General features: G+C 40.8%; 1 protein-coding gene and 1 long non-coding RNA gene across 6 annotated transcripts in view; one reads left to right on the forward strand and one right to left on the reverse strand.

Moving 5' to 3' along the window:
• LOC137338866 (zinc finger CCHC domain-containing protein 2-like) overlaps window positions 1–24351 on the reverse strand; it is a 77074-nt gene that overhangs the window by 5102 nt on the left and 47621 nt on the right. The window contains exons 6-13 of one of the 4 annotated variants that reach the window (XM_068001852.1): window positions 19127–19221; window positions 17591–17674; window positions 16272–16329; window positions 14882–15014; window positions 11370–11434; window positions 10341–10438; window positions 4067–4192; window positions 207–1619 (exon numbers count right to left, since the gene is read on the reverse strand). In XM_068001852.1, the coding sequence (XP_067857953.1) occupies window positions 207–1619; window positions 4067–4192; window positions 10341–10438; window positions 11370–11434; window positions 14882–15014; window positions 16272–16329; window positions 17591–17674; window positions 19127–19221 (2072 nt within the window). Of the gene's footprint in view, window positions 1–206; window positions 1620–4066; window positions 4193–10340; window positions 10442–11369; window positions 11435–14881; window positions 15015–16271; window positions 16330–17590; window positions 17675–19126; window positions 19222–24351 lie in introns of all 4 variants that reach the window. The other 3 variants (XM_068001850.1, XM_068001853.1, XM_068001854.1) reach the window with 3 other exon arrangements.
• Window positions 40–19605, forward strand: LOC137338912 (uncharacterized). Of its 2 annotated transcripts, none has more exons than XR_010966620.1 (3): window positions 40–109; window positions 4096–4205; window positions 18904–19605. It is a non-coding gene; the product is annotated as an uncharacterized lncRNA (long non-coding RNA). The 2 variants fall into 2 exon arrangements; XR_010966619.1 differs by lacking the exon at window positions 18904–19605 and adding an exon at window positions 4364–4489.

The raw sequence follows: 24351 nt of genomic DNA on the forward strand, positions 1-24351 counted from the left end.
AACCACATTATTTATCACATGTTTTCTCACATGATTATGGTTAGCACTCCAGTAAGTTTTAATGCTTTTCAAACTTAGAAATGAGGACATGTCACAGCTTAACTTCAAGGTGAGTGAAAAAGTGCCATTTCAAAATTCTAGGACCATATGAATCTAAAATGTCCCAAACAGATTACTATTTGTGTTATCTTGAATACTTCTCTTACCTGGCTGACTGGCCTCCATGGATGGCTGTTTGCAGTCCTGTGCATAGTGTCCGCCTACACCACAATTATAACAGGATACATTTCCATTCTTTTTAGGTCCTAACCCATTTACATTTGTGACCATGTTGGCCACTTGGTACATCAATGGAAATCCTCGGACAAATCCTGGCATTTGTTGCATCCCATAGTTAGTCTGATTTCCCATAGGATCGTGCATTAGTCCATTAGTGTAAGGGTTCGGGTAAAAGGGCATCTGGGTTCCATTGTTTTGATGTGCTTGGTTGAGGTAGCTACTATTACAAAGAGGGGTTATCCCACTGAAAGGGATAAAAGGAACTCTGATAAGCTGGCTAGATATCGTGCTAGGGTAGTAGTAGTTGAGCAGAGGGTTACTATTGGTCCCACAGCTACCTCGGCATCCACAGGAACTACAAGCCCCACAGCCAAGCTGATGAGCTGGTTGAATGGTCCCATTAGTACTAGTATTTCCTATTGTATTTATATAAGACGTGCTGTCACTCTGAGCTGTGCTATGAGTTAACGCAGTGTTGGGGCTTGGTACAGAACCTGGTGTATGGGTGGGGACTGAAGATCCAGTGGATTGGATTTGGCCTACAGGAGATGGAGAGGTTGCCGTGCCCTGCAAAGGCAAAACACTGGCTAGAATTCCACTTAAGTTGTATGAGCCAGGTGGTGGCGGCAGACCAGCTGCAGGAAGCATCACTTTTAAACTGGCAGACTCAGGTACTGTTCCTATATTTCCATCAGTCTGAGGCATCAAGGCATTCAGTCCTACTGCATTCTGTGTTGAAGGTTTAGCAGTGGGATCTAAAACAGAGGATGCTGAAAGTTTTCCGGATTGAGAGGGGCTGTGAACTGGGATGAAAGCAGTGTTGGCTGATCCAATGTTCACAGTGCCTGCTGGTGGCTGTGGTCCAGGAACACGGCAATTTTCCAAGTTAACTTGCGGTGCTGTTATTTTATGTCTATGCACCATGGGATGCAGAGCAGGACTAGCAGCCTGCAGGAGGAAAGGAGTGGGCACTGAGAGAGGTGAGGGCATCAGGTCCAGTCTCTTTTCTGCTTCAGCAGCGCCAACTGATGTTACATTTGAAGAATCTCTAAGAGAAACAGCAGCAGGAGGAACAGTTACAATCATCCCAACAGTTTTACCATCTACAGGAGCAACATAGCCTGGCTTCTTTCCACCATTTTGCATCATGTAATGCATAGGAGGCATTAAAGGAATGTGAGGAAGCAAAGGAGTAGGTGGATTCCCTGGAATAGTACAATTCTCATTCTGCACTGGAGCAACCTGAGCAGTTGGCCTTGTGGTACTTCCTCGGACAGAGTTACAGGAGGGCCTCTCTTTCTGCTTATCTTTCCCGGAATCTTCAGAAGTGCTGTCAGAATCTATCGAAAGGAAATAGAAGCATATTGCATTATGTTTGTAACATAAAAATAAAAGAGCATTAACTTAATTCTGCCAAAGTTGTTTTTTAAAAAAAATATAAAAGCAGTTAGAAATTGATTGATGCTCACAAAAACACCCACTACAAAGCAACGAGGAGAAAATTGTGGCATTTCTTCAATAATCAGTCAAAATATCAAACTGAAAAGAGAGACTGTGAAGCAAAGTAAAACTGATGTTTACCATAAATAAAAGGAACAATTTTCAAAGACTGATCTGGTACAAATGTGCTTTAGGAACAGGAGTAGGCCAATTAGCCCCTCGAGCCTATTCCGCCATTTAATTAGATCATGGCTGATCTGTACCGCTACTCCATTTACAACCCCCCCCCACCCCGATCCATATCCCTGGATACCCTTACCTAATAAAAATTTGTCGATCGCAGTCTTAAACATTTCAATTGAAATTAGGCATGTAGCACAAAACTAGTGTTCTACTGCAAGCATACCATTTTAAATGATTTTCTCCGAATAGTTGCAAACAATTGACTGTAAATTCAGCAATGTTTGGGAAGTTAAAGTTTAGTTACAGAAAATACCCGTCAGGCTTGTATTTAAAAGAACATGTAAAGCGAAGTTCCGAATTTTGTGTTTAGTACGCGCTCATGGATGCAATGACATACCCATATAGTTATATATTCTTACTGTAACATTTCTGAGACACACTGCATATAGCCAGCATACTAATGCTGCATAGAAATAGATTGGGAACATTTAGTACAACAGCTGCAAGAAAAATAGTGATAAAAAAGTTATGATCAAACATTGAACACAACTCCACTTGGTGGAGATATCTGGCAATAGTATATTAACTGTGTCATAAGTGTCATCCTGGCTCAATGGTAGCACTCTCACTTGAGTCAAGGTTGTGGTTTCAAGCCCCACTCCAGAACTTATGCATAATATAGGCTGACACTTAAGTGCAGTACCGAGGTGGGTGTTGCATTATCGGAGATGTCACTTTTCAAATGGATGCATTAAACTGCCTGCTGGATGCAAAATATCCATGGCACTATTTGAAGAGCAGAGAGCTCTCCTTTTATCCTGAACATTTATCCCTCAAACGACACCACCAAAAACAGCTTAACTAGTGATTTGTCTCATTTGCTGTGTGCAATTTGGCTACCACATTTACCTATGTAACAGTGACTACACTTGCAAAGTAATTAATTTGCTGTGAAGCACTTCAGTACATCCTGAAGATCTGAAAATCATGATATAAATTCAAGCACTTCTCTTACACCTAACTCTGGTCATCAACTGGAAAGATTAAGAGTCACTGTTACAAGTGGAACATCAGACTTGAGATCTAACCAACTGTGGAGGTCACTTTGATCAACTTAACAGAATTGGTGCGTTCAATGCATGGCAGATTTGACAACAGGCACTTGTATTTTTATAACAACTCTTGCATAGCAGGAGAAGGGAAGGGTGTGGTGGCAGACTGGTTTTAATTTTAGGAGCCTTTTGAAGAAGAGGTAGTAAGGGATGAGGTTTTGGGAGAAAGTTCCAAAGAGCAAGGGCATAATAACCAAAAGGAGCTGCTCTCAATGGAGTAAAGATAGCAGGGAACAAGGAGCAATCCAGTATTGGAGGAGCACAAGTTGCAGGCTGGGATTCACAGCTGCAGTGGACAGTATGAGGTGAGGCCTTTGATGAATTACCACATCACCAATAAACCAAGCTAGGTGTGAAAATGCAGGTGTGGGGAAAGGGCCTGATGCACCACGTTCAGTTACCATTCTAAGCCATATTGAGCAGAGAATATGATGCCTTACCCAGAAAGGGAATTAGGGGTGGGCAGGTAAATAGTCAAACGTGGCTGCTAGCTACAGGAAACAAAAATGTGTTTGCATTCAAGTAATTTTTGACCATATTGCTTGAACACTCCATAAAAGGTTTCACAACAGGTTAATTTTTTTTTAAATGCTCAATGGTTTGACAATTCAATTTCATAATAAATAAGAGAAGAAAATGATTAAAGGCAATTAGAAATTGGCATTAATTTTATGGTAGGTTGTTACACAAGGCACACCAAAAATATTATGAACAGTTCACAAGAAACAAAAATAATCCCTCTCCCACATTTTAGTAAAAATTTTTTTTGTTTTGTATTTCATCTTCAGCAGCATGAAAATTTAAACCTGGCACTGAACATTTTTGGACAGGGTTGCAACTATTTTAGTTGCACCAAATATCCATTTGAGATCCAACTATTCTACCACAACGTTACCAACTTTTATCATCTGCTTAAATATAAAATACACGCATTTGCAGTCAAGCCATTTCAGTATCCACATTGTCAAAAAAATTATGGCTTGTTTGATTGCAGGTTGTTAAACTAAAAGACACTCAATCTAGAGGGATTTTAGAAATTCAAATTAACTCACCTTTGTCTTTCTCATCTTCACTTTCACAGCTCTCTCTCCCATCATGTCTTGGGCTGGAAGGAGAACTGTAACTTTCTGAAGAACTGTCTCCACATGCCTCTAGACCAGAGCCAACATCCCTTAATTCTAAAACAATCAGGTAGGTGCCATTGAGTAACAAAATAAAGCCAATCACTTTTTTTTAAAAAAAGGTCTGTGGCATGATGATGCACAGGTATAGGCTATGTAGTCCACTGCATTATTTTGTAAAATACTTTTCTTTTGCATCTCTTTACTCTCTCATCCTTTGTCTTTCAGCTAAGTGTGCAGAACAATTTGAGCTAAACCTCCATTGCCACCAATTCCTCTCCACAAATGAAGGTGTGCTGCAGTGAGAAGAAACAGTTCATTTCCTGTGATGGAGCACTCTGCTGTTGTAACACCCCCCCCCCCCCCCCCCACCACCAAATCATCTCAAACCAATTGCTGGGTTGGAAAGTTAATATTCTCTCAACAGCTACACCACCAAATGATTTTGAAAAACATGCCAAAAATAAATATTTATATACAAATTTTAAAATAGCAATAGCATGCTGAAATTCAATTATGAAGGACAGAATCAGTAATATCCTACACAATGATTAATTTTAAACTGAAAAAACTCAATTTGCAAGTAGACTGCATCAAATATGAGCAAATATCAAAAATTCCACTGGTGTTTGATCAAAGGGAATTTCTCAAAAGGGTATCAATAAACTTAATCTTTGCCACTAGGTGGTGCCACAACTTCAATGTCAAAATGGATTATTACTGGGAGAATTGCACATAAGTGCCACTGTTCCATAGTGTGGTAGGATACTGATTCACATCCATCATTCCTACATTGAGTTAATGACCGTGACTATCATTGCAGATGCTGAACAGAAACGAAGCATTTCCCCACAGGGCTAGAAAATACAATGGCCTCCACCACTACTCAGGACTTCCTAATGTTAGCTCAAGAGCAGTTCAGACCAGTACCACATTGTTACAAAAACCTAAAGAATGTAAAACTTGAAGGAAGGACAGAGGAAATAGACATATGTTGACGATGCTGGACGACATTGTGGTCTATGGGTGGTGCAAGCAGCTTCTCCACATCTCAGTTACAATACTGTTTATTTCCTCATAGAATACTGAGATATAGAATAAGTTTCCACAAGGGAGTCAAATCAGGTTGCAGTCAACTTTACAAGTACATGAATCACAACATGGGATTCTGTAATCTGCAGCAATTAAATGACTGCAATTTTAGAATGAGGAAAAAGAACGAATTGAAATTATTTAATTAGTTAAAATTACACTCCCTTCCCCTCATTGGTACTAATTTTTCCAGTGGCATTAGAAACCAACTCACAGCTTGCTGAAAAAAAGAAACAAATCTTTGTAGCCAGGATCAGTTCTTATCAGAAACCCCAATCATTTGTCCATATATTGCAAGGCAAGTGCCAGTGAAGCACTGACTTTCTTTTCTAAATCTTTTCTCACTCTACTTAAAATAAAATTGCTGGACTATAACTTGGTGTTGTAAAATTGTTTACAATTGTCTAGTTACAGTTGCTGTGGTATATTTTCCACTCTGATGGTGAAACTTTTACAACACCAACTGAAATCAAATTGTAATTATAACTCTGATTTGGCTATATTTCCTTTGGAACCATTGATGCTTTTTGCTTCAATTAATTATCCAGCTCTTACATGCATGGATTCCTCCTAAACCACAGCTAACAAAAAGATGGTGATTAGTAATGTTGCTAATCACTACCATTGGACAATTTCCTAAATAAAAAATAATGATCAGAGCATTCCACAATGAGTCAAATCTTGCTAGAGCAGAGCTGTTAAGACTTTTTCCAGCACCTTTCAGCTCGAATGTAATTTGCATTGCAACTTTCTGGAAGTGCGAGCTGATAACGGTGCAGCAAGGGCAATGGGGCACCTGGGACCCAACAGTGTATCTTCTCAACCAGTGAGATTTAAGGACTCGGAAAGAAACAGAAGAACAATGGAGAAGGAAATAGGGTGAATTAGAGTCAAACCATGTACAGAAAGAGAAATAAAAAAAGAGGGAAAGAAAGATTGGATTAAGAGAGGGAGAAAAAAAAGACAAAGGAAAAATAAGAAAAAAAAATTGCAAATTTTTAAAATCTCAATTTACTACATACAGCAATGAGACTCAACAGCTTAAATTGTTCCCTTTCTGGGCTGGAGTGATTGATTGGCATTCTATTAACAGTTATCATGTCATTAAAAAGGTACTTGCGCTGTTAATTATGAGCCCTAACTTTCTGCAGCAAGTTTAATGGGCAATTAATGTGCAAATTCTTAAAAATAATGGGGATGCTAAGGGCGAGATGCCATTTGTGCAGAGCAAACAGCAGAGGGGCGGAAATCGACCAGCAAGTTTTGGAGATTTGCAACTTACGAAGTATCTCTTCATCCCCTGAACTTGCTGGCCGATTTGCACATTAGAAATCATAGAAAGGTTACAGCACGGAAGGAGGCCATTTGGCCTATCGAGTCCATGCCGGCTCTATGCAAGAGCAATCCAGCTAGTCCCACTCCCCTGCCCTGTCTCCGTAGCCCTACAAACTTTTTCCTTTCAAGTACTTATCCACTTCCCTTTTGAAGGCCATGATTGAATCTGCCTCCACCACCCCCTCGGGCAGTGCATTCCAGATCTTAACCACTCGCTGTGTAAAAAAGTTTTTCCTCATGTCACCTTTGCTTCTTTTGCCAATCACCTTAAATCTATGCCCTCTAGTTCTTGACCCTTCCGCCAATGGGAACAGTTTTTCTCCATCTACTCTGTCTAGACTCATGATTTTGAATACCTCTATCAAATCTCCTCACAACCATCTCTGTTCCAAGGAGAACAGCCCCAGCTTCTCCAGTCTATCCACGTAACTAAAGTCCCTCATCCCTGGAATTATTCTAATAAATCTCTTCTGTATCCTCGATAAGGCCTTTGCATCTTTCCTGAAATGCGGTGCCCAGAACTGGACACAATACTCCAGTTGTAGCTGAACCAGTGTTTTATAAAGGCTCATTATGACTTCCATGCTTTTGAACTCTATGCCTCTATTTATAAAGTCCAGGATCCTGTATGCTTTTATAACCGCTTTCTCAACCTGCCCTGCCACCTTCAACGATTTGTGAACATGTACCCCCAGATCTCGCTGTTACTGTACCCCTTTTAGAGTTGTGCCCTCTAGTTTATATTGTCTCTCCTCAAACTTCCTACCGAAATGTATCACTTCGCATTTTTCTGTGTTAAATTTCATCTGCCACGTGTCCGCCCATGCTGCCAGCCTGTCTATATCCTCTTGAAGTCTATCACTATCCTCCTCACTATTCACTACCCTTCCAAGTTTTGTGTCATCTGCAAATTTTGAAATTGTGCCTTGTACACCGAAGTCCAAGTCATTAATATATAGCAAATTATATTAATAACGGCATGCGTCAACACACTTATTTTTCCAGGGAGATTTGGCCCATTATATTAGTATTGCTGGCAGTAAAGAATGGCCATCATTTTTTAAAAACTGACCAGCAGTAAAATGGGTTTCAACATTTCAATTCAAAATGTTATTTTTCACAGGTTTTAATGGTGGCCTTAAAATGGAAATGTAGTAAGATGGTGCAGCAGTTTATACAATTCAAAGTAGTTTTGTAAAGAAATATCCAGGAGAAAAAGCAGATTTGGCTCATTTGTCTGGAAGTTCTTTCACCATAAGCAGAGCAAAAAAAATGCTTTTGGAAAACCCAATGCCTGCGCTCAAGGAATACAGAATGCAATTGAAACAATCTCTGAACGAACGCAAAGTAATTTGTTACCAGGCACCATAGTGCTATTCCATTTCTTAACGAATTAAGCCAGTTGGAATACAACAACTTGCATTTATATAGCATCTTTAACATAGTAAAGCGTCCCAAGGCGCTTCACAGGAGCGTTATCCAACAAAATGTGACACCTGGTCGCATAAGGAGATATTAGGACAGTGACCAAAAACTTGGTCAAAGAGGCAGGTTTTAAGGAGCATCTTAAAGGAGGAGAGGTCGTGAGACAGAGGTTTAGGGAGGGAATTCCAGAGCTTAGGGTCTAGGCAGCTGAAGGCTCGGCAGCCAATGGTGGAGCGATTAAAATCAGGAAAGCGTACGAGGCCAGAATTGGAGGTAAGCAGAGATCTCGGCGGGTTGTAGGGCTGGAGGAGGTTACAGCGATAGGGAGTGGCGAGGCAATGGGGAGATTTGAAGACAAGGGTGAGAATTTTTTTTTTTTAAATCGAGACTTTGCCAGATTGGGAGCCAATGTAGGTCAGCAAGCAAAGGGGTCATGGATGGACGGGACTTGGTGCGAGTTAGGGTACAAGAAGCACAGTTTTGGATGAGCTCAAGTTTATGGATGGTACAAAGTGGGAGGCTGGCCAGTAGATTAAGCAACAGACCCTAGATGGCATCAGATATTTTGCTGTGCAAGTTAAACCTCTCCCCTTAACTTATTTTGGCAAATGTCCCTACCCAGCCAGCTGCAAACTTTATTGTTCTGTATTTCACATTCCCCCGGGCTGCTCAAAAAATCATCAAAAATTTGACTTGTGAATTTACTAAGTCAAATGAAACTCCATAATCCTCCTCCTGCCAAAGTATGAAACTGAGTTTTAGCCCAGCAGAAAGTGACGTCACTGTCCTGTAAATAGATGGCAGCTAACAAGCAAAGGAGAAAGAAGTTTGAAAAATGAAAAGAATGGAGCAGAGAGATGGCAAAACAGTAATGTTTTAAATGACTCATTTTATGTAGACTTATTTCTACATTCACCACTGTGATAAAGCTAAAATCTCAGTATTACTGAAATATTAAGTAATTCATTAAAACATATTCCACTAGAATACCCTGGATTATTTTTTTAAAAAGCTGGTGGTATTATTAAAAAAACGGAAAAAAAACATGAACTATGTATAGAAAGTTACCAAATGGTCTTGATCCAGGAGTGCCAGCAGGTGAGCTTGACCAGTATCAGCACTCAGTTTCCAAACCAGTGTAACGACAAAGATTTAGCCAACATATTTTGATCAATATCCCCAACAACTTTTCTGTAAATGTGGCCACAGGCACAACCATGTATATTTATCTACATAAAAAATATTTCTTCAAAATAGTTTACTTGCATCTATGGTCACATCTACATAACTTCAATACAGTAAAATTGCTGAGTGGGTTGCAACATTCCATTTCAAAAGGCATTGAAAACTACCATCAAGTTCTCTCGAGGGCAAAATCCATTTTAAAAGTGCGAACATTTATCTGAAGTACCAGTAACATCTCTAGGTGGTGCTGTGGTCAGCATTTGTAACAACAAACTACTGTCATGCTGATGTTATTGCCAAACCCAATACTTCAGTGATTCTAAATTGGAAGGCAGCTTGTATTTCCTTTATTAAATCATGACAGCAAAGAATACAATTTCCCCTCAGCAATAATTAATGACAACCCAATTTTCACACTACCCATACCTCCCAAGCCAACTTCCCTCAGAATAAGTGAACACAATTTGGCAATTTTTCTCTGTATCCTCCACCTGCTTACCAAAGATTTGGATTTTGCAACCACCCATTCAGACAGTAATCATAAACCCCTGGATACAATGTTGTCACACTCTCTCTCTCTCTCTCTCCTCTCCCCACCACACACATTGTACTCTCCTCACAATTGCTAGAAATGGCCTGAAGAACGAGTTCTCCTCCCTTTAAGACAGCTTTAGAAGCTGGTATGGGAGAGTTTATCCCCACTTGTGCTTATACTGAAAGAGGGGCTGAATACCTCTTGTGCTGGAAGTCTTTGAGACATCAACATCATGTAGCGAGGCTGTTGAGCGTAAAGGTCAATCTCTGGTTGTGATTTTGAAGTTGGAGCGACATTGCCGTGGCTCCCTCGACTTAGCCACTTTGACGGTCTCACCATCACCACCACCCCCCCCCAACCCACTTAGCCATTGCGCCAACACCCACCCCATCCCAGTAAGCCACTTTTCTGGTTTTAAACCAACCTCCCCCTACCCCACAAAAGCATTCATTCCCACACCCACCAGCTGAGAAAGCTTGCCAGCTCCTCTTTCCTCCATCAGTTCTCCGCATCCACCCCACTTTGGGCCAATTATCCCCATGCCCTCTAACTCTGACTAGTATCCTTTGTCTTGACTTCTCCATGTGCAATGCCACAGGAGATGGACTAGAACACACACACAAAAATCCTTACCTTTTCCTGACCCAGTCCACACGTGCTGCACAGGTGGGTTTCTAAGAATACCATTACTAACGGGTGTCCTATGGCTCCCTCTGTCTATTTTGTTTTTACTGCTGTTAAAAAGCAAAAAATCTAATTAGAGATGGATCATAGAAAGACTAATTACTCCTTTCTCTTCCCCAAGTCCAAAATTATCACCCTAGTATATAAAAGGAAGCCAAAATAATGTGCCCTGTTACAACATTAAAACACATTGTGTACTTGTCACATAGTTTGAAAACACAAATCTAATGAATATAGCAGGACATCTAAACTTCTTACTAGGATAAGCTGCCTAACAAACATGGGCTCTCCCCATTACTCTTCCCCAATAATTTTACCACACTAGCAAATGTAAAATAATTTCTTTTGACTAGAATGTCTGTGGTACACACTAATGTTAGTTGATTTCTGTTAAGCTATATGGGAATCTAACAAAATTTTTCTGCATAATGATATCTAAATTAATTTTAAATCTTCAATATATTTATCATTACTGCAGGACCTCCATTCTCCCTAATCCTCCACAATTTTCTCCTCTCTTTCCCTCCCCCCTCCCCCAAAAGATGCTAATTCATGCTAGGAGGACAGTTGCATTGGAGCTGTCAGCCAATACTCAGTGACATTCTTCATGGATAAGCTTAAACAGAGTGCGCTAGGAGGCTTTAAGCCTCCTAAAAGCATGTTGGGCACTGCAACCAAGCGTGAGCTGATCCTTACCCAAGCACTATCCAGCAGGGATCACTGGCCAGCAGCCAGGACCAGAGACCATGGCTGTTTTATCAGCTCCCTAGCCTAAGTTCACTAAAAGCAGTTGTTGCATCCCAACTACTACTTGCCTTTTCCTCCTCTCTGCACTGAAATAAAGACTTTTACCATCTATTCTAACTCATTCTTTCCCAGGACCTTCAAACTTGAATTCCTTACATCCCTTAATGCTTACTTAAAAAAAAATACAGCAAGAACACTGAACCCTCTCCCAGCATCTATACTAATACATACATGTCCGCCTGAGTGTTCAGCTTCTTACTCCCAGATGAAGTATTTCTTTTATCTTCTGCGAAACACTACAATGAATGGAAAAAAAATGCATGATCAGAATCCATTTGAATATCTGGGGACACAGTAAACAAAGATTAGTACCAGCCAAGACATAGGAATGATTGTTTTTCCTGTGTACTGTATTCCAACATTCTAAAAGATATTTGTTTACAGCAAATACTTGCACCATACTGATTTACAGGTGTACAAAACACCCTGTGGATAAGCCTGACACTAGCCACACACAATTCTTTTCTTTAACCTTTCTGCAGTTCTACAATACATTATCTTTCAAATGCTTTGTGTCTACCCTTTATAATACATAGAAGGGAACCAGTTAACAATACAAGATTGCAGTGCTCATTGATAGTTAGCCTATTGCACATTATAGTCACAATATAGGTCTTATTCAGCCTTCCTTTTTCATAGCAGCACTTTCAGCAGAGGGGAGAAAAGTTGGGAAGGATGGAAGAGAACTTTACTCTTGTTGGGACATGGTCCTACAAGGAACCAACAGTTTTCTGGTACCTCGCACAACTGCTCATTCTTCACACATGAGCCTAGACAGTGAGTGTCAATGGACTATTTAATTGTGAAGGGCATCAAGCCCAATCCTATCCTTATCAGATGTATACACACCCACCAGAAAGGGTCATTGGATGGCAAATCAGGAATAGGATTCCTGGCTGAGTTTCCCCCTCCCTAGCTCAGGGTAAATTATAACACCCCAATTGCTACCCCAGTCGAGATCAGTTAATAGAGAGCAGGACTGGGAATCAAACTTGAGATCTACTGATTTATATGGGTCATTATCACACTAGGCAATGTAATCAACATAAGCAGGTCGGCCACAGACCACAAGATGTTGCCATCATGCTCTCCCCTCTGCCAGCTCCCAAACCTATCATTTACCCATCATAACTTTTCCCATAGTCCAATCATCTCAGCTTTGAGCTTTTGTGGTTTTTTTCCCAGCGGGGACCTATTTGATCAGCTTCAGCTATACGGTTACACATGCGTCACTATCATGCTACTACTGCACTCAAGTCACTCCTCACTAATCTCTCCTGGCACAGCATATTCCAAAAAACATCCAATTTCTGCTTCAGTGCCTTTACCAGGGTCCATTTCCTAGCCCCATAAAGAATTGCCAGTTGCACCCTAGCCTTATACAATCTTTACATCCAATAATGCATGTCTTCTCTGGAAAGGATTAAATACTTTCAGCCTGAACAATGCATTCTCTTCACCTCCTCTTTGTATGCCCAGCCAAATGGGATGCAATTTCCCAGATATACATACCTATTTATCACTTCCACCTCCTTACCATTAATATTCATTTTTCTTCAGCCTCCCTTATGCTTTTCTTCATGCTATGGATATAATGACTGCACTTGGCAAGTTGATATAAAATCCTGGTCTACAACTGAAGGGCATTCCTCTTCCATCTCACCCAATCAACAATTAACCCAAGTTATACCAACCACAGAATGCCAGATTGCCAAATAATTTCCCATTAATTTAAAAGTTCTCAACTCCGTGCCAACATTCTTCTACGTTTTTCCTGAACCTTGGAGCTATAGTTCAAGCTTAGCACTGGTTCAACCCCCAAAATCTCCAATCCTCTAACTGGTAAGCAGTATGTAATGGTAGCTGGTGAGGAAATGGAGGGAAAAAAAATCTAATCTGAGAAGCTCCACATTGAAAACTATCCAAGCTAGGTTTTGCTGACACAAGTACCAATTTCAAAAATAGAGATGCTGGGTAGAGCTTGCAGTATATAAAAAGAAAATCAAATTTATAATTATTTGAATTCAATATTAGGGCTATCCATAACCATTTACACAATACAAATCATACTTTTGGGGTTGAAATGGGAAGTTAATGTTCTATGTACATTCTAAAATAGCTTTAGAGTAGACTTTTTTTTGAGGGGACATGGGGTTCAACAGGGAGACAGAGGTCACAGGACTTTAAAGGGTGACAAACCACAGCTCCACCCTGTAGCCCTCAAGCCAAAATGTAGCAAGTGCGGAGGAGCAAGTTTTTATTTCATTCCAGAGTAGAGACTGAAGTTTAGCTATTATACTACAATATTAGGTAGTATTTTCCACTGCCTTTACAACAGTTTTTTTGGCAGTAATGGGGCAGGCATCGGCAGAAAATCGGTTTAGGAATCAGCTGAAGCAGATCCACGCCCATTTCTTTGCCAGTCAGAATTTCTAGTGTCATTTCCACTGGAGGCCAGAAGTGCCTGCTTAAATATGGGTGGGTGCATTTAAGTGAGGTGGCAACGAGTAATTATGTGTAACACTTTCCGTCATTATTGGCAACACTGGATGCTTGGAATTCCAGCATTCAAATGGAATCCAGTGTTGCCAAGGGAGACAGAACAGCAAACAATTTAAACTGAGAAGGCAGGAGCATTAATCAAGAGTGGCAGTTCCACAGTTAGTAGATTTTGCCACTTCAATGATGGCAGGAATATTAAAACACTCAGCTGCCTGCTCCTTTAACCTGCTATAGGCATTTGTCTCCTGCAGCACTGGCCATTTCCTTCTACCACCAGCAGTCATCTCCAGAACACAGGCAGGAATGATGCAGAGAGCTGTCAAACTTAGGCAAATGAATCAGACACCTGGCAATTCACCAGGGCCAGCAATAGGTCAGTCAGAAAACACTAAACTCACCCCCGACCACAGCTTCAGCAACAGTGCTGCCAGAGGAAAGTCTCAAGTTAAAGTTTTAGGAATACAGCAGTAAATAAGTAATTAATGTGCACAGCTTTAATTCAGAGGGTCAATAAAGGAACAGTTAAGTGCATGTGTGTGTTTAAGTTAAGAGGGAAGTAGTATTTCCAAAATAAAATTAGTCAAATCCAGACAAGCTTTTTTTTTTGGGGGGGTGGGGGGCAGGGGGCAGACGGACGGACTTTTAAAAAAAAAATCTCTACTTGTTAGGAGTTTTAGATTTCTTCCAGTCCACAAGACTCACCATTTCACACCAGCAAAATTCAGCAGGCAGGCTCATCCAAGATTAGGAACTTGAAGAATTCAACTTTATAAGGAATAACTACAATATGTACTCTTTCCTGTCCTGGAGTGGCAAGGTGCCCAAGGCAGGACATTTCAGTATTAGATGGGCAATAGGAGTCACTCATTGGGTGTTGTAGTTCATGTCAACCGATCAGCTCTCTGCTGACTGTAGAGCCCTAAAATAGCAGGTCTCTCCAAGGGAAGGAAATACTTCAGCTGTTAAATATGATTACTCAATTTTTTAAAAAAATCTTGGGGTGGGGGGTGGGGGGTGGGGGGAGGGGGTGCAGTGAAGGTGAAAGAGGCAAGTACTGAAGTATTCAATACAAAAATGCTGGATAATAATCATGGAGATATGCAAGGCATCCATGCAGAACCTAGAGTTAAGAGTTCGCCTTAAAAGAAAAGAAATTTGGTCAAGCAAAATTTCACACCCACATGTTCCATCCCAGCTGTACGATGCTCAGTGTTGTGTTTTGTACTGTAGTTCCTTTTCCTCCAGTCCAGTACACCATTCTGATCAGAGTGCTGTAAGCCCACACTATCCCCTGGAGATTTTACACCAGAGATACTGTAAAAAGAAGAGAAATGTTCAGGAAAACAAGAACCAGAATGGATTGATCTTTAAAGCATGACTTGAAGTGACAGTGGTGTCAGAGTACATGCCATTAAAAGATCTCCCTGGTCAACAATAAAAAAAAGCTTTAATTCATTGCAAACACTGGACAGTGGAAGTATACACCATAAATACTGAATTTAACATCAGTTCTCTTAAAAAGGTTTGATTTTTAAAGATGTTATCCATCTCTCTTTCCACCCCCAATTTCTTTGAATTTAGGAAATTATAAAATGATTTTTAAAAAGTGTGCTGACCCCCAAGAGAGCCAGTTACAATTAGACAGTTGAAGACCCAGCAAGTCTTACTAATTTAAAGTAAGCTTCACCCAGAGCTTAGCTGCAGTATTTAAATATAGAAAAAGAGTAAATACTTTATGCTCCCCACCCTGTTCTTGTTCACAATTGCTTACATTGAGAGTTGTAGGAGGAAGTTTGAATTTCAAATAATTATCTCTTCTAGTTTTGTCCTCATTTCATATCTGGAACGCCTTACAAATAAAAATGTGGAGATCTTTATGCTGCTGACACTACCCCTTTGCTTCCCTCCACCCCCCCCCCCCCCAAGCTGGGAAATTGTTCATTGTTTATTGTTCAAATAACAGTTGCCAAAGATCAGAATTTTGGCATCATTTTTGTATTTGTTAACAAGTTAGGAATAGGAAAAGTGGCAATGTAAATGTTTTTATATTTTCATTGAAAAGTTTAACAAAAAGTCATTTAGAAGGGCAATTAGAAAATCAATTCATAAAACTAAACAGTTTTTCTGCAGTTTATAAATCATAAATCCCTTTTTGTTTGAAATGGGACACCCTCCCTCCAAATCAAAATCTGGGATGGCAGAGGTAACCTTGAGTATACAGTGAAACTAGTCAACTTTACTAAAGTGCAACAGTTTACATGAACAGACTGAACATATACACAGTACTAAAGCAAAGTTTAAAGTATACCATTTATACCCAATTAGTATACACATCTTACAATATTCCACCCGTACAACAAACCCCTACAACAGGCAAAGTACCAGAATATTGCTAAATTAAACCTGAAATTCAAGTAATAGCAACAGGATAAAAAGAATATGAAAACTTTCAAAAAGTTCCGTACAAACATTCTTTTGAATTGCAAAACTATCAGAATGTCTTCAGCATTAACTAGAACTATTCCTACATGTCTGCGTAAGAGGAGAAAAATGAGATTTTACTTGACTTACCTGCAGCCTATAGTTTTCCCCATATTTTTCTTATGATGAATCGCTTGCTGTTGTCCATCTAGAAAAATATCAAAAATCATATTTACAAATAATCTTCCAAACTTTTCCACCTTAAAATGGCTAAACCAGGTCAATTTCTATTGCCCCCCCACCCTGATTTGCAAGGATCTTCTAGTGGCAGAATTATATTATGTGTAACTCTTACTTTCAGTTTTGTGATCAAAAACCAGGTAGCCTCAAATTGCATTTTGTACTAGGCTACCCTTGCATGAAAAAATGATGTCTTGGGAGGACTGGAAAGTCAGGATAATGAGAAATGACTAGTAGATACTGACTACATTGATGAGAGCAGAGAAATGATGACCACTGGAATGCTAACAATTTGTGGTAAAAGGAATACTCAAGACAAATCTTCACAATGCCACATGTGTTTCAAATTACAGCCACGTATAGAATTTTTGAAAATTTCACCTCATGAGTTAGCTAGCCACCCTGCCATCTCTGACATGTGAAGGGTGCAGAAACAGAACAGAATTGGGATCATTTAAGACTCAGCTCTAGGCTCCACTTTTTAAAAAAGAAAATTGTAAAGCCTCAGACTATTCCTTTAAAAATGCGATTTGAACCTATAAATATTTTTCATGCAACAGCACCACTAGCTGATCACATTAAGTACCATATTAACTTCAATTGCATTAGCACGGCAACTGCCACTTAGATAAATACATGCGTTTACTTGATTCTTTTCCTAACCAGAAATGTCCAGAGTTATTTTAACTGTAGCAGATTTTTTTTTTGGGGGGGGGGGCAGAAATAATGAGAAAGAAATAAAAGTTGCATAGGCAGTTGGCTTCTCTCATCTCACCCAAGTTCAAAAGGGGCTGAAACCCGATTCTACTTGAACTGAAAATTGAACTTGAACTTTACATGTCGTAAAGCGTTAAAGTACAGGTTAAAAACAACGATTCTAAGAGAAAAACAGAAACAAATACTAGTTAACTGAAAATAAGTACTTCACATCGCAGTGCTCATACTCCACATGGTGCTCTTTTCATGTCAAGGGCCCCACAATCCAATTAAGAGAATAGTGGTCAGCCTTGCTGTGCTTTTCCCCCAAATTATTTACTGAGAACAGTTATTGTTATAATAATCATTCATGACAAAAATGCCACAAGTCAGGCAATGCTTTCTTCATTAGTACGCCTAGAAGGAACTACAAAGTGCTGGTGCATATTCAATATTACCTATATAGATTTCCCAATTAATTAGCAGGGCAAGGGTTAAAAAGCACATGAAGCACAGTATGTAAAGCCATGTACCTTCTTCCTGGCTGGAAGCCTCAGAACTGTCTTCTTTGAAGTGTTCTGCAGACTTAGACAACTTTAACGCTGGCTGTAAATTAGCTGCAGAAAAAATTAGATACAATTTTTTAAAAATTAAACTAACATCTTACCATGTTTATAATACTCCAGTGAAACAGTAACAAAGCCAGTTATGTTAATTCAAGCTAATTACAGGTGCATACACAACTCCAATAAGGTCTCGTGTTCCTGCAGTGAAAAGATTTCAAGATGTTTCCCTCTCCTAACCTGTCAAGTTTTCTCCTTTTCTGAAGTGTAGACTCTTTTTGCGAGAGCTCCAAAGGCCCTAGGCACCCTTTAGTAGCTCACTCAAGTAGCTTTTCTTCACGAGCCTAGAACATTCCTCCACCCCTGCCTCAGCCTGTCGTTGAAATCATCATCCTTGTTTAGTCACTTCCAGATTTGACTATTCCAGTGCTCTCCCGGCCACCCTACAACCACCATAAACACCAGCTCATCTAAAATTCTGCCGCTTATATTCTAACATGCATCAACTCCCACTCACCCATTCCCCCTATCCTCATTGACCTACATTGGCTTCCAGTCCTCCAAAGCAACAAATTTAAAATGAACTCTCTCCATAGCCTTGCTCCTTCCTATGTTTGCAATCTCCTTCAGCACTTGAACCACCAAACTCTCCGTTCCTGAATCAGGCCTCATGCTTCCGCTCTTCCTTCACCCCATCATTGGCAAACTTATACTCATCAACCTAGGCTCTGGTGCTCTAGAATTCCCTCCCTACAACTCTGCATGTCCAACTCCCTCTCCTTTGTTAAGGTTCTCCTTGGAGCCTAACTCTTCAACTAAACTTATGGTCACCCCTCCTTAACCCAGAGACATTGAGGCCAATTGCATGGCAAATATTAATTCCCCACCCTCGATCGCTAACTCTATATGGATTGGAGATCAAACCCTAAGACCACTCTCATGAGAAGTAGCTCAGCTACTTATGATCTTAAATAACACAAAACACTCAGAAGAGAAAACACATTTATTTTTTGGGTGTAAACTATTTTTCATCAAAACTGAAAAAGATAAGCAAGCATTTTAGGAAGGTTGGAAAAAAGAAAAAAAAAGAAACAGGTACTCTGATTGGACAGAACAATTTAAAGGGTTGAATACTGTCAGGTAACTGTCTTATATTAAGCAATTTGAAGATTGTCCCCTCTCCCTTTTCTCTTCCTTCTGACCTTACTAATATGCTTGCTTTTAGTTTTCAGTTGTGATGAAGAGCTATCCCTGAAATGCTGACTTGTCATTTCTCTTTGCAGATGCCAATTGGCCTGTGTATTTCCAGCAATCTGTTTTCAGATTTAGTTTTTTTTCCCTCAGTTTTAACTAGCTGAGTCAAGGGGAGCCCAAGACTTAAAAAAACACCATGAAGTTGAATTGTATCTTACAATGTTCCTGCAAGCAAACAGATGAAGCATGCACATACTCCATGTTTATTTCATCAAAGGATTTCATCAATCCCGCATAACGTTGGTTACTTACTGTGGTGCTGACTGTAGTCAGATGACTTCCCAAAGAAGAATTCACGAACATGTTCACTTTTTAAGAAAGCTCGCGATGGAGACAAAAACAGTTGCCTAATGAATAAGGACAGAGATCATCTTACTATATGTAACATTCCACACCAGAAGCAAAATACTGTGTATAGAATTAGCACTTAACCTGGTCTAATTAGTCAGTTATAGTGTCATAGGGATACAGCACTGATCCTCAAATCAGCATTAAATAAGCTAACTCAGCTCTTTCTGCTGTGCAACTACTAGGTACAATATTAGGAACAAGAACCAAAGCTGACCCAAAAAGAATTCCCGTCTGATAGTGTTTCTTACTGGTTAATAACACTCCTCTTATTCTAGCTTTACAAGTACAGGCCCCATTTATATAGCAGCAGGGCCAAGTTACACTATGTGCTTACAATGCTTGGAGGACTCCACTAATGTGCATTCAGAACAGGGAGCAGTGCAAGGTTTAAAAATAAAATCCAATCAATTCATGGACTTTGTGCCAGTTATATTGTGAACAGCAGCAATAAAATTTATACAAGACCACCTGGTAGCCACTAGTTATTACTGTATTTGGTTGTATTGCATTTTGAGGGCAGAAGTGGCCCAAAAGGAATCTAACACGTTATAACAGTTCTTCCATTTCAGCCATTACCCTTCCGTTCAGAAGCAGAATTGGAAGGCAATAATATTAACCACCATAAATAAGCTCAAATCATGCAGTAGGAATAGTTTATACCTTGACATGTGCTATACAATAGAGGCAGGATAGGACTAGACAGGTGAAGATTTGGCTAGAGACATGGTGCAGGAGGGAAGGGTTTAGATATTTGAAGCAGAGTCTCCTCCAGTCCTACAATTTGGCACAAACAGGATAGTTTTCACCTGAACCATAATGGCACCAATATGCCAATGGAGAACAGTGGTGGTGAATCAAAATTAGTATGGCAAGGAGAGGGACATTTAAATATCAGGAAAGAGACAGCATAGAACTGAACCACATAGCAAGCATACTGAAAATAGGGACTTTAAAAGGAGGTTAAGAATTAAAACAGATTGAGGTGAATGGGAACGGCAGGGAGGATTACCTGAAGGAGTGAAGGCAAATGTCTTAAAATAACGTGCACAAATGCATGAAGCATCAAAAATAAATCAGGTGATCTGGAGCTCTATGGTGGCAAAATGGATTATGATATTCTAGTACAGATACAAAGTGGGGATGCATCCCAAAGAATTTTTTTTTAAAAATTCATTCATGGGATGTGGGCGTCGCTGGCGAAGCCAGCATTAATTGCCCATCCCTAATTGCCCTTGAGAAGGTGGCGGTGAGCCGCCTTCTTGAACCGCTGCAGTCTGTGTGGTGAAGGTTCTCCCACAGTGCTGTTAGGAAGGGAGCTCCAGGATTTTGACCCAGCGACGATGAAGGAACGGCAATATATTTCCAAGTCGGGATGGTGTGAGACTTGGAGGGGAACGTGCAGGTGATGTTCCCATGCGCCTGCTGCTCTTGTCCTTCTAGGTGGTAGAGGTCGTGGGTTTGGGAGGTGCTGTCGAAGAAGCTTTGGCGAGTTGCTGCAGTGCATCCTATGGATGGTACACACTGCAGCCACTGTCCGCCGGTGTGAAGGGAGTGAATGTTTAGGGTGGTGGATGGGGTGCCAATCAAGCGGGCTGCTTTGTCCTGGATGGTGTCGAGCTTCTTGAGTGTTGTTGGAGCTGCACTCATCCAGGCAAGTGGAGAGTATTCCATCACACTCCTGACTTGTGCCTTGTAGATGGTGGAAAGGCTTTGGGGAGTCAGGAGGTGAGTCACTCGCCGCAGAATACCCAGGCTCTGACCTGCTCTTGTAGCCACAGTATTTATATGGCTGGTCCAGTTAAGTTTCTGGTCAATGGTGACCCCCAGGATGTTGATGGTGGGGGATTTGGCGACGGTAATGCCGTTGAATGTCAAAGGGAGGTGGTTAGACTCTCTCTTGTTGGAGATGGTCATTGCCTGGCACTTGTCTGGCGCGAATGTTACTTGCCACTTATCAGCCCAAGCCTGGATGTTGTCCAGGTCTTGCTGCATGCGGGCTCGGATTGCTTCGTTATTAGAGGGGTTGCGAATGGAACTGAACACTGTGCAATCATCAGCGAACATCCCCATTTCTGACCTTATGATGGAGGGAAGGTCATTGATGAAGCAGCTGAAGATGGTTGGGCCTCGGACACTGCCCTGATGAACTCCTGCAGCAATGTCCTGGGGCTGAGATGATTGGCCTCCAACAACCACTAACATCTTCCTTTGTGCTAGGTATGACTCCAGCCACTGGACTTTTCCCCGATTCCCATTGACTTCAATTTTACTAGGGCTCCTTGGTGCCACACTCGGTCAAATGCTGCCTTGATGTCAAAGGCAGTCGCTTTCACCTCACCTATATAGTTTGATATGCAAGGATCGAGGTAGGCCACAAGGAGTGGTGTTTTTGTGTACAGCTACAAATGCCCTACTGAATCCAGGGTTAATTGAGATAAGGAAAATAAGTTAGTTGTTGAGATCTGTAACAGGTTAAATCATAGAATCATAGAAGTTACAACATAGAAACAGGCCCTTCGGCCCAACATGTCCAAGTCGCCCAGTTTATACCACTAAGCTAGTCCCAATTGCCTGCACTTGGCCCATATCCCTCTATACCCATCTTACCCATGTAACTGTCCAAATGCTTTTTAAAAGACAAAATTGTACCCGCCTCTACTACTGCCTCTGGCAGCTCGTTCCAGACACTCACCACCCTTTGAGTGAAAAAATTGCCCCGCTGGACCCTTTTGTATCTCTCCCCTCTCACCTTAAATCTATGCCCCCTCGTTATAGACTCCCCTACCTTTGGGAAAAGATTTTGACTATCTACCTTATCTATGCCCCTCATTATTTTATAGACTTCTATAAGATCACCCCTAAACCTCCTACTCTCCAGGGAAAAAAGTCTCAGTCTATCCAACCTCTCCCTATAAGTCAAACCATCAAGTCCCGGTAGCATCCTAGTAAATCTTTTCTGCACTCTTTCTAGTTTAATAATATCCTTTCTATAATAGGGTGACCAGAACTGTACACAGTATTCCAAGTGTGGCCTTACTAATGTCTTGTACAACTTCAACAAGACATCCCAACTCCTGTATTCAATGTTCTGACCAATGAAACCAAGCATGCTGAATGCCTTCTTCACCACCCTATCCACCTGTGACTCCACTTTCAAGGAGCTATGAACCTGTACTCCCAGATCTCTTTGTTCTATAACTCTCCCCAACGCCCTACCATTAACGGAGTAGGAACTGGCCCGATTTGATCTACCAAAATGCATCACCTCACATTTATCTAAATTAAACTCCATCTGCCATTCATCGGCCCACTGGCCCAATTTATCAAGATCCCGTTGCAATCCTAGATAACCTTCTTCACTATCCACAATGCCACCAATCTTGGTGTCATCTGCAAACTTACTAACCATGCCTCCTAAATTCTCATCCAAATCATTAATATAAATAACAAATAACAGCAGACCCAGCACCGATCCCTGAGGCACACCGCTGGTCACAGGCCTCCAGTTTGAAAAACAACCCTCGACAACCACCCTCTGTCTTCTGCCGTCAATCCAATTTTGTATCCAACTGGCTACCTCACCTTGGATCCCGTGAGATCTAACCTTATGTAACAACCTACCATGCGGTACCTTGTCAAAGGCTTTGCTAAAGTCCATGTAGACCACGTCTACTGCACAGCCCTCATCTATCTTCTTGGTTACCCCTTCAAAAAACTCAATCAAATCAGAATGAGGCTATGGCTGCTGAGCTATGCAAACAGACTAGGGTGGCATTTTGAGTATGAATACGATGGTCATTGGTGGTGGGGGGGGGGTTTAAATTTACCAGGATTAACCATGAGGACTAAGGTGGGAACAAAAGCCACCTTACAGTTTGTGGCTATGTCCAGGATTTACTTCCTGGACTTGGCCACAAACTGTCTTTTGAACCAGATGGAGCATGAAAAAGAAAAGACAGACTTTAATTTATATAGCACCTTTCACAATGTCCCAAAGCACTTTACAGCCACTGAAGTACTTTTAAAGTGTAGTCACTGCTGTATGAAACACTGCAGCCAATTTGTGCACAGCAAGGTCCCACAAACAGCAATGTGATAATGACCAGATAATCTGTTTTAGTGATGTTGGTTGAGGGACAAATATTGGCCAAGACATCAGGGACTCAAATAGTGCCACAGGATCTTTAACATCCACCTGAGGGGGCAGATAGGGCCTCGGTTTAATGTCTCATCCGAAAGATAGCACCTCAGACAGTGCAGCACTCTCAGTACTGCACTGGAGTGCAGCCTAGAATTTGTGCTCAAGTCTCTGGAATGGGGCTTGAACCTACAACCTTCTGACTCAGAGGCAAAAGTGCTACCAACTGAGCCAAGGCAAATAACTGAGGGAATAGTAACTCTGGACCTGGTTTTATGTAATAAACCATACATGTCCTAGAAATTACATGTTAAAAACATTAACTAGTATTGAATCTGGTGGCAGACTTGCCATGGATAAGGAGTACAATGAAGACTTTAGATTTTCAAGTAGATGATGTTGAGGGGAAATGAGGAAGTAGTTAATGAAGCGGGACTGAAATATATTAGAGGGATAAAGTTCGGAGAAGTGCTAAACTTTTAAATGCACCATGCTGCAACTACAAAGTTAATGTACACCATTGGTTAAGAAGCAATAGGAGCAAGTGGAAACCCAGAGACATCAAAGAGAGATGATGCAAGGAATAGGGCAAGAAAGGAGTATGTACCTCAAATATAGATCTTCAAGTTCTGTGATAGACAGACATGAGTATAAGGATAGGGTGAAGACCATTTTTTTAAAAATTGAGCTTCTAAAAAAAAATTAGGATTGCAGGGAGTATAAAATGCTTCTGTAAGTACATCTGGAGTAAACGGGGTCAAGGAAGCAGTAGTGCCATTGAAAGGCACAGATGTGGAATTAGGCAGCCAAAAATAGTGGATATCCTGAACAACTGTTTTAAAACCAATGCTATTCATGAAAGGCTTCTTCCATGACCGCCAATTAAAAAACAATTGTTTAGGATAGTTGTCATTTCCAGATTTCCCGATTCTGCATCTACCACTGTGTCTTTTTAATGCTCTACTACTCTTCTCCTGGAAATAAGGGT

Source organism: Heptranchias perlo, chromosome 2, assembly GCF_035084215.1.
Source record: "Heptranchias perlo isolate sHepPer1 chromosome 2, sHepPer1.hap1, whole genome shotgun sequence".
Classification (NCBI taxonomy): domain Eukaryota; kingdom Metazoa; phylum Chordata; class Chondrichthyes; order Hexanchiformes; family Hexanchidae; genus Heptranchias; species Heptranchias perlo.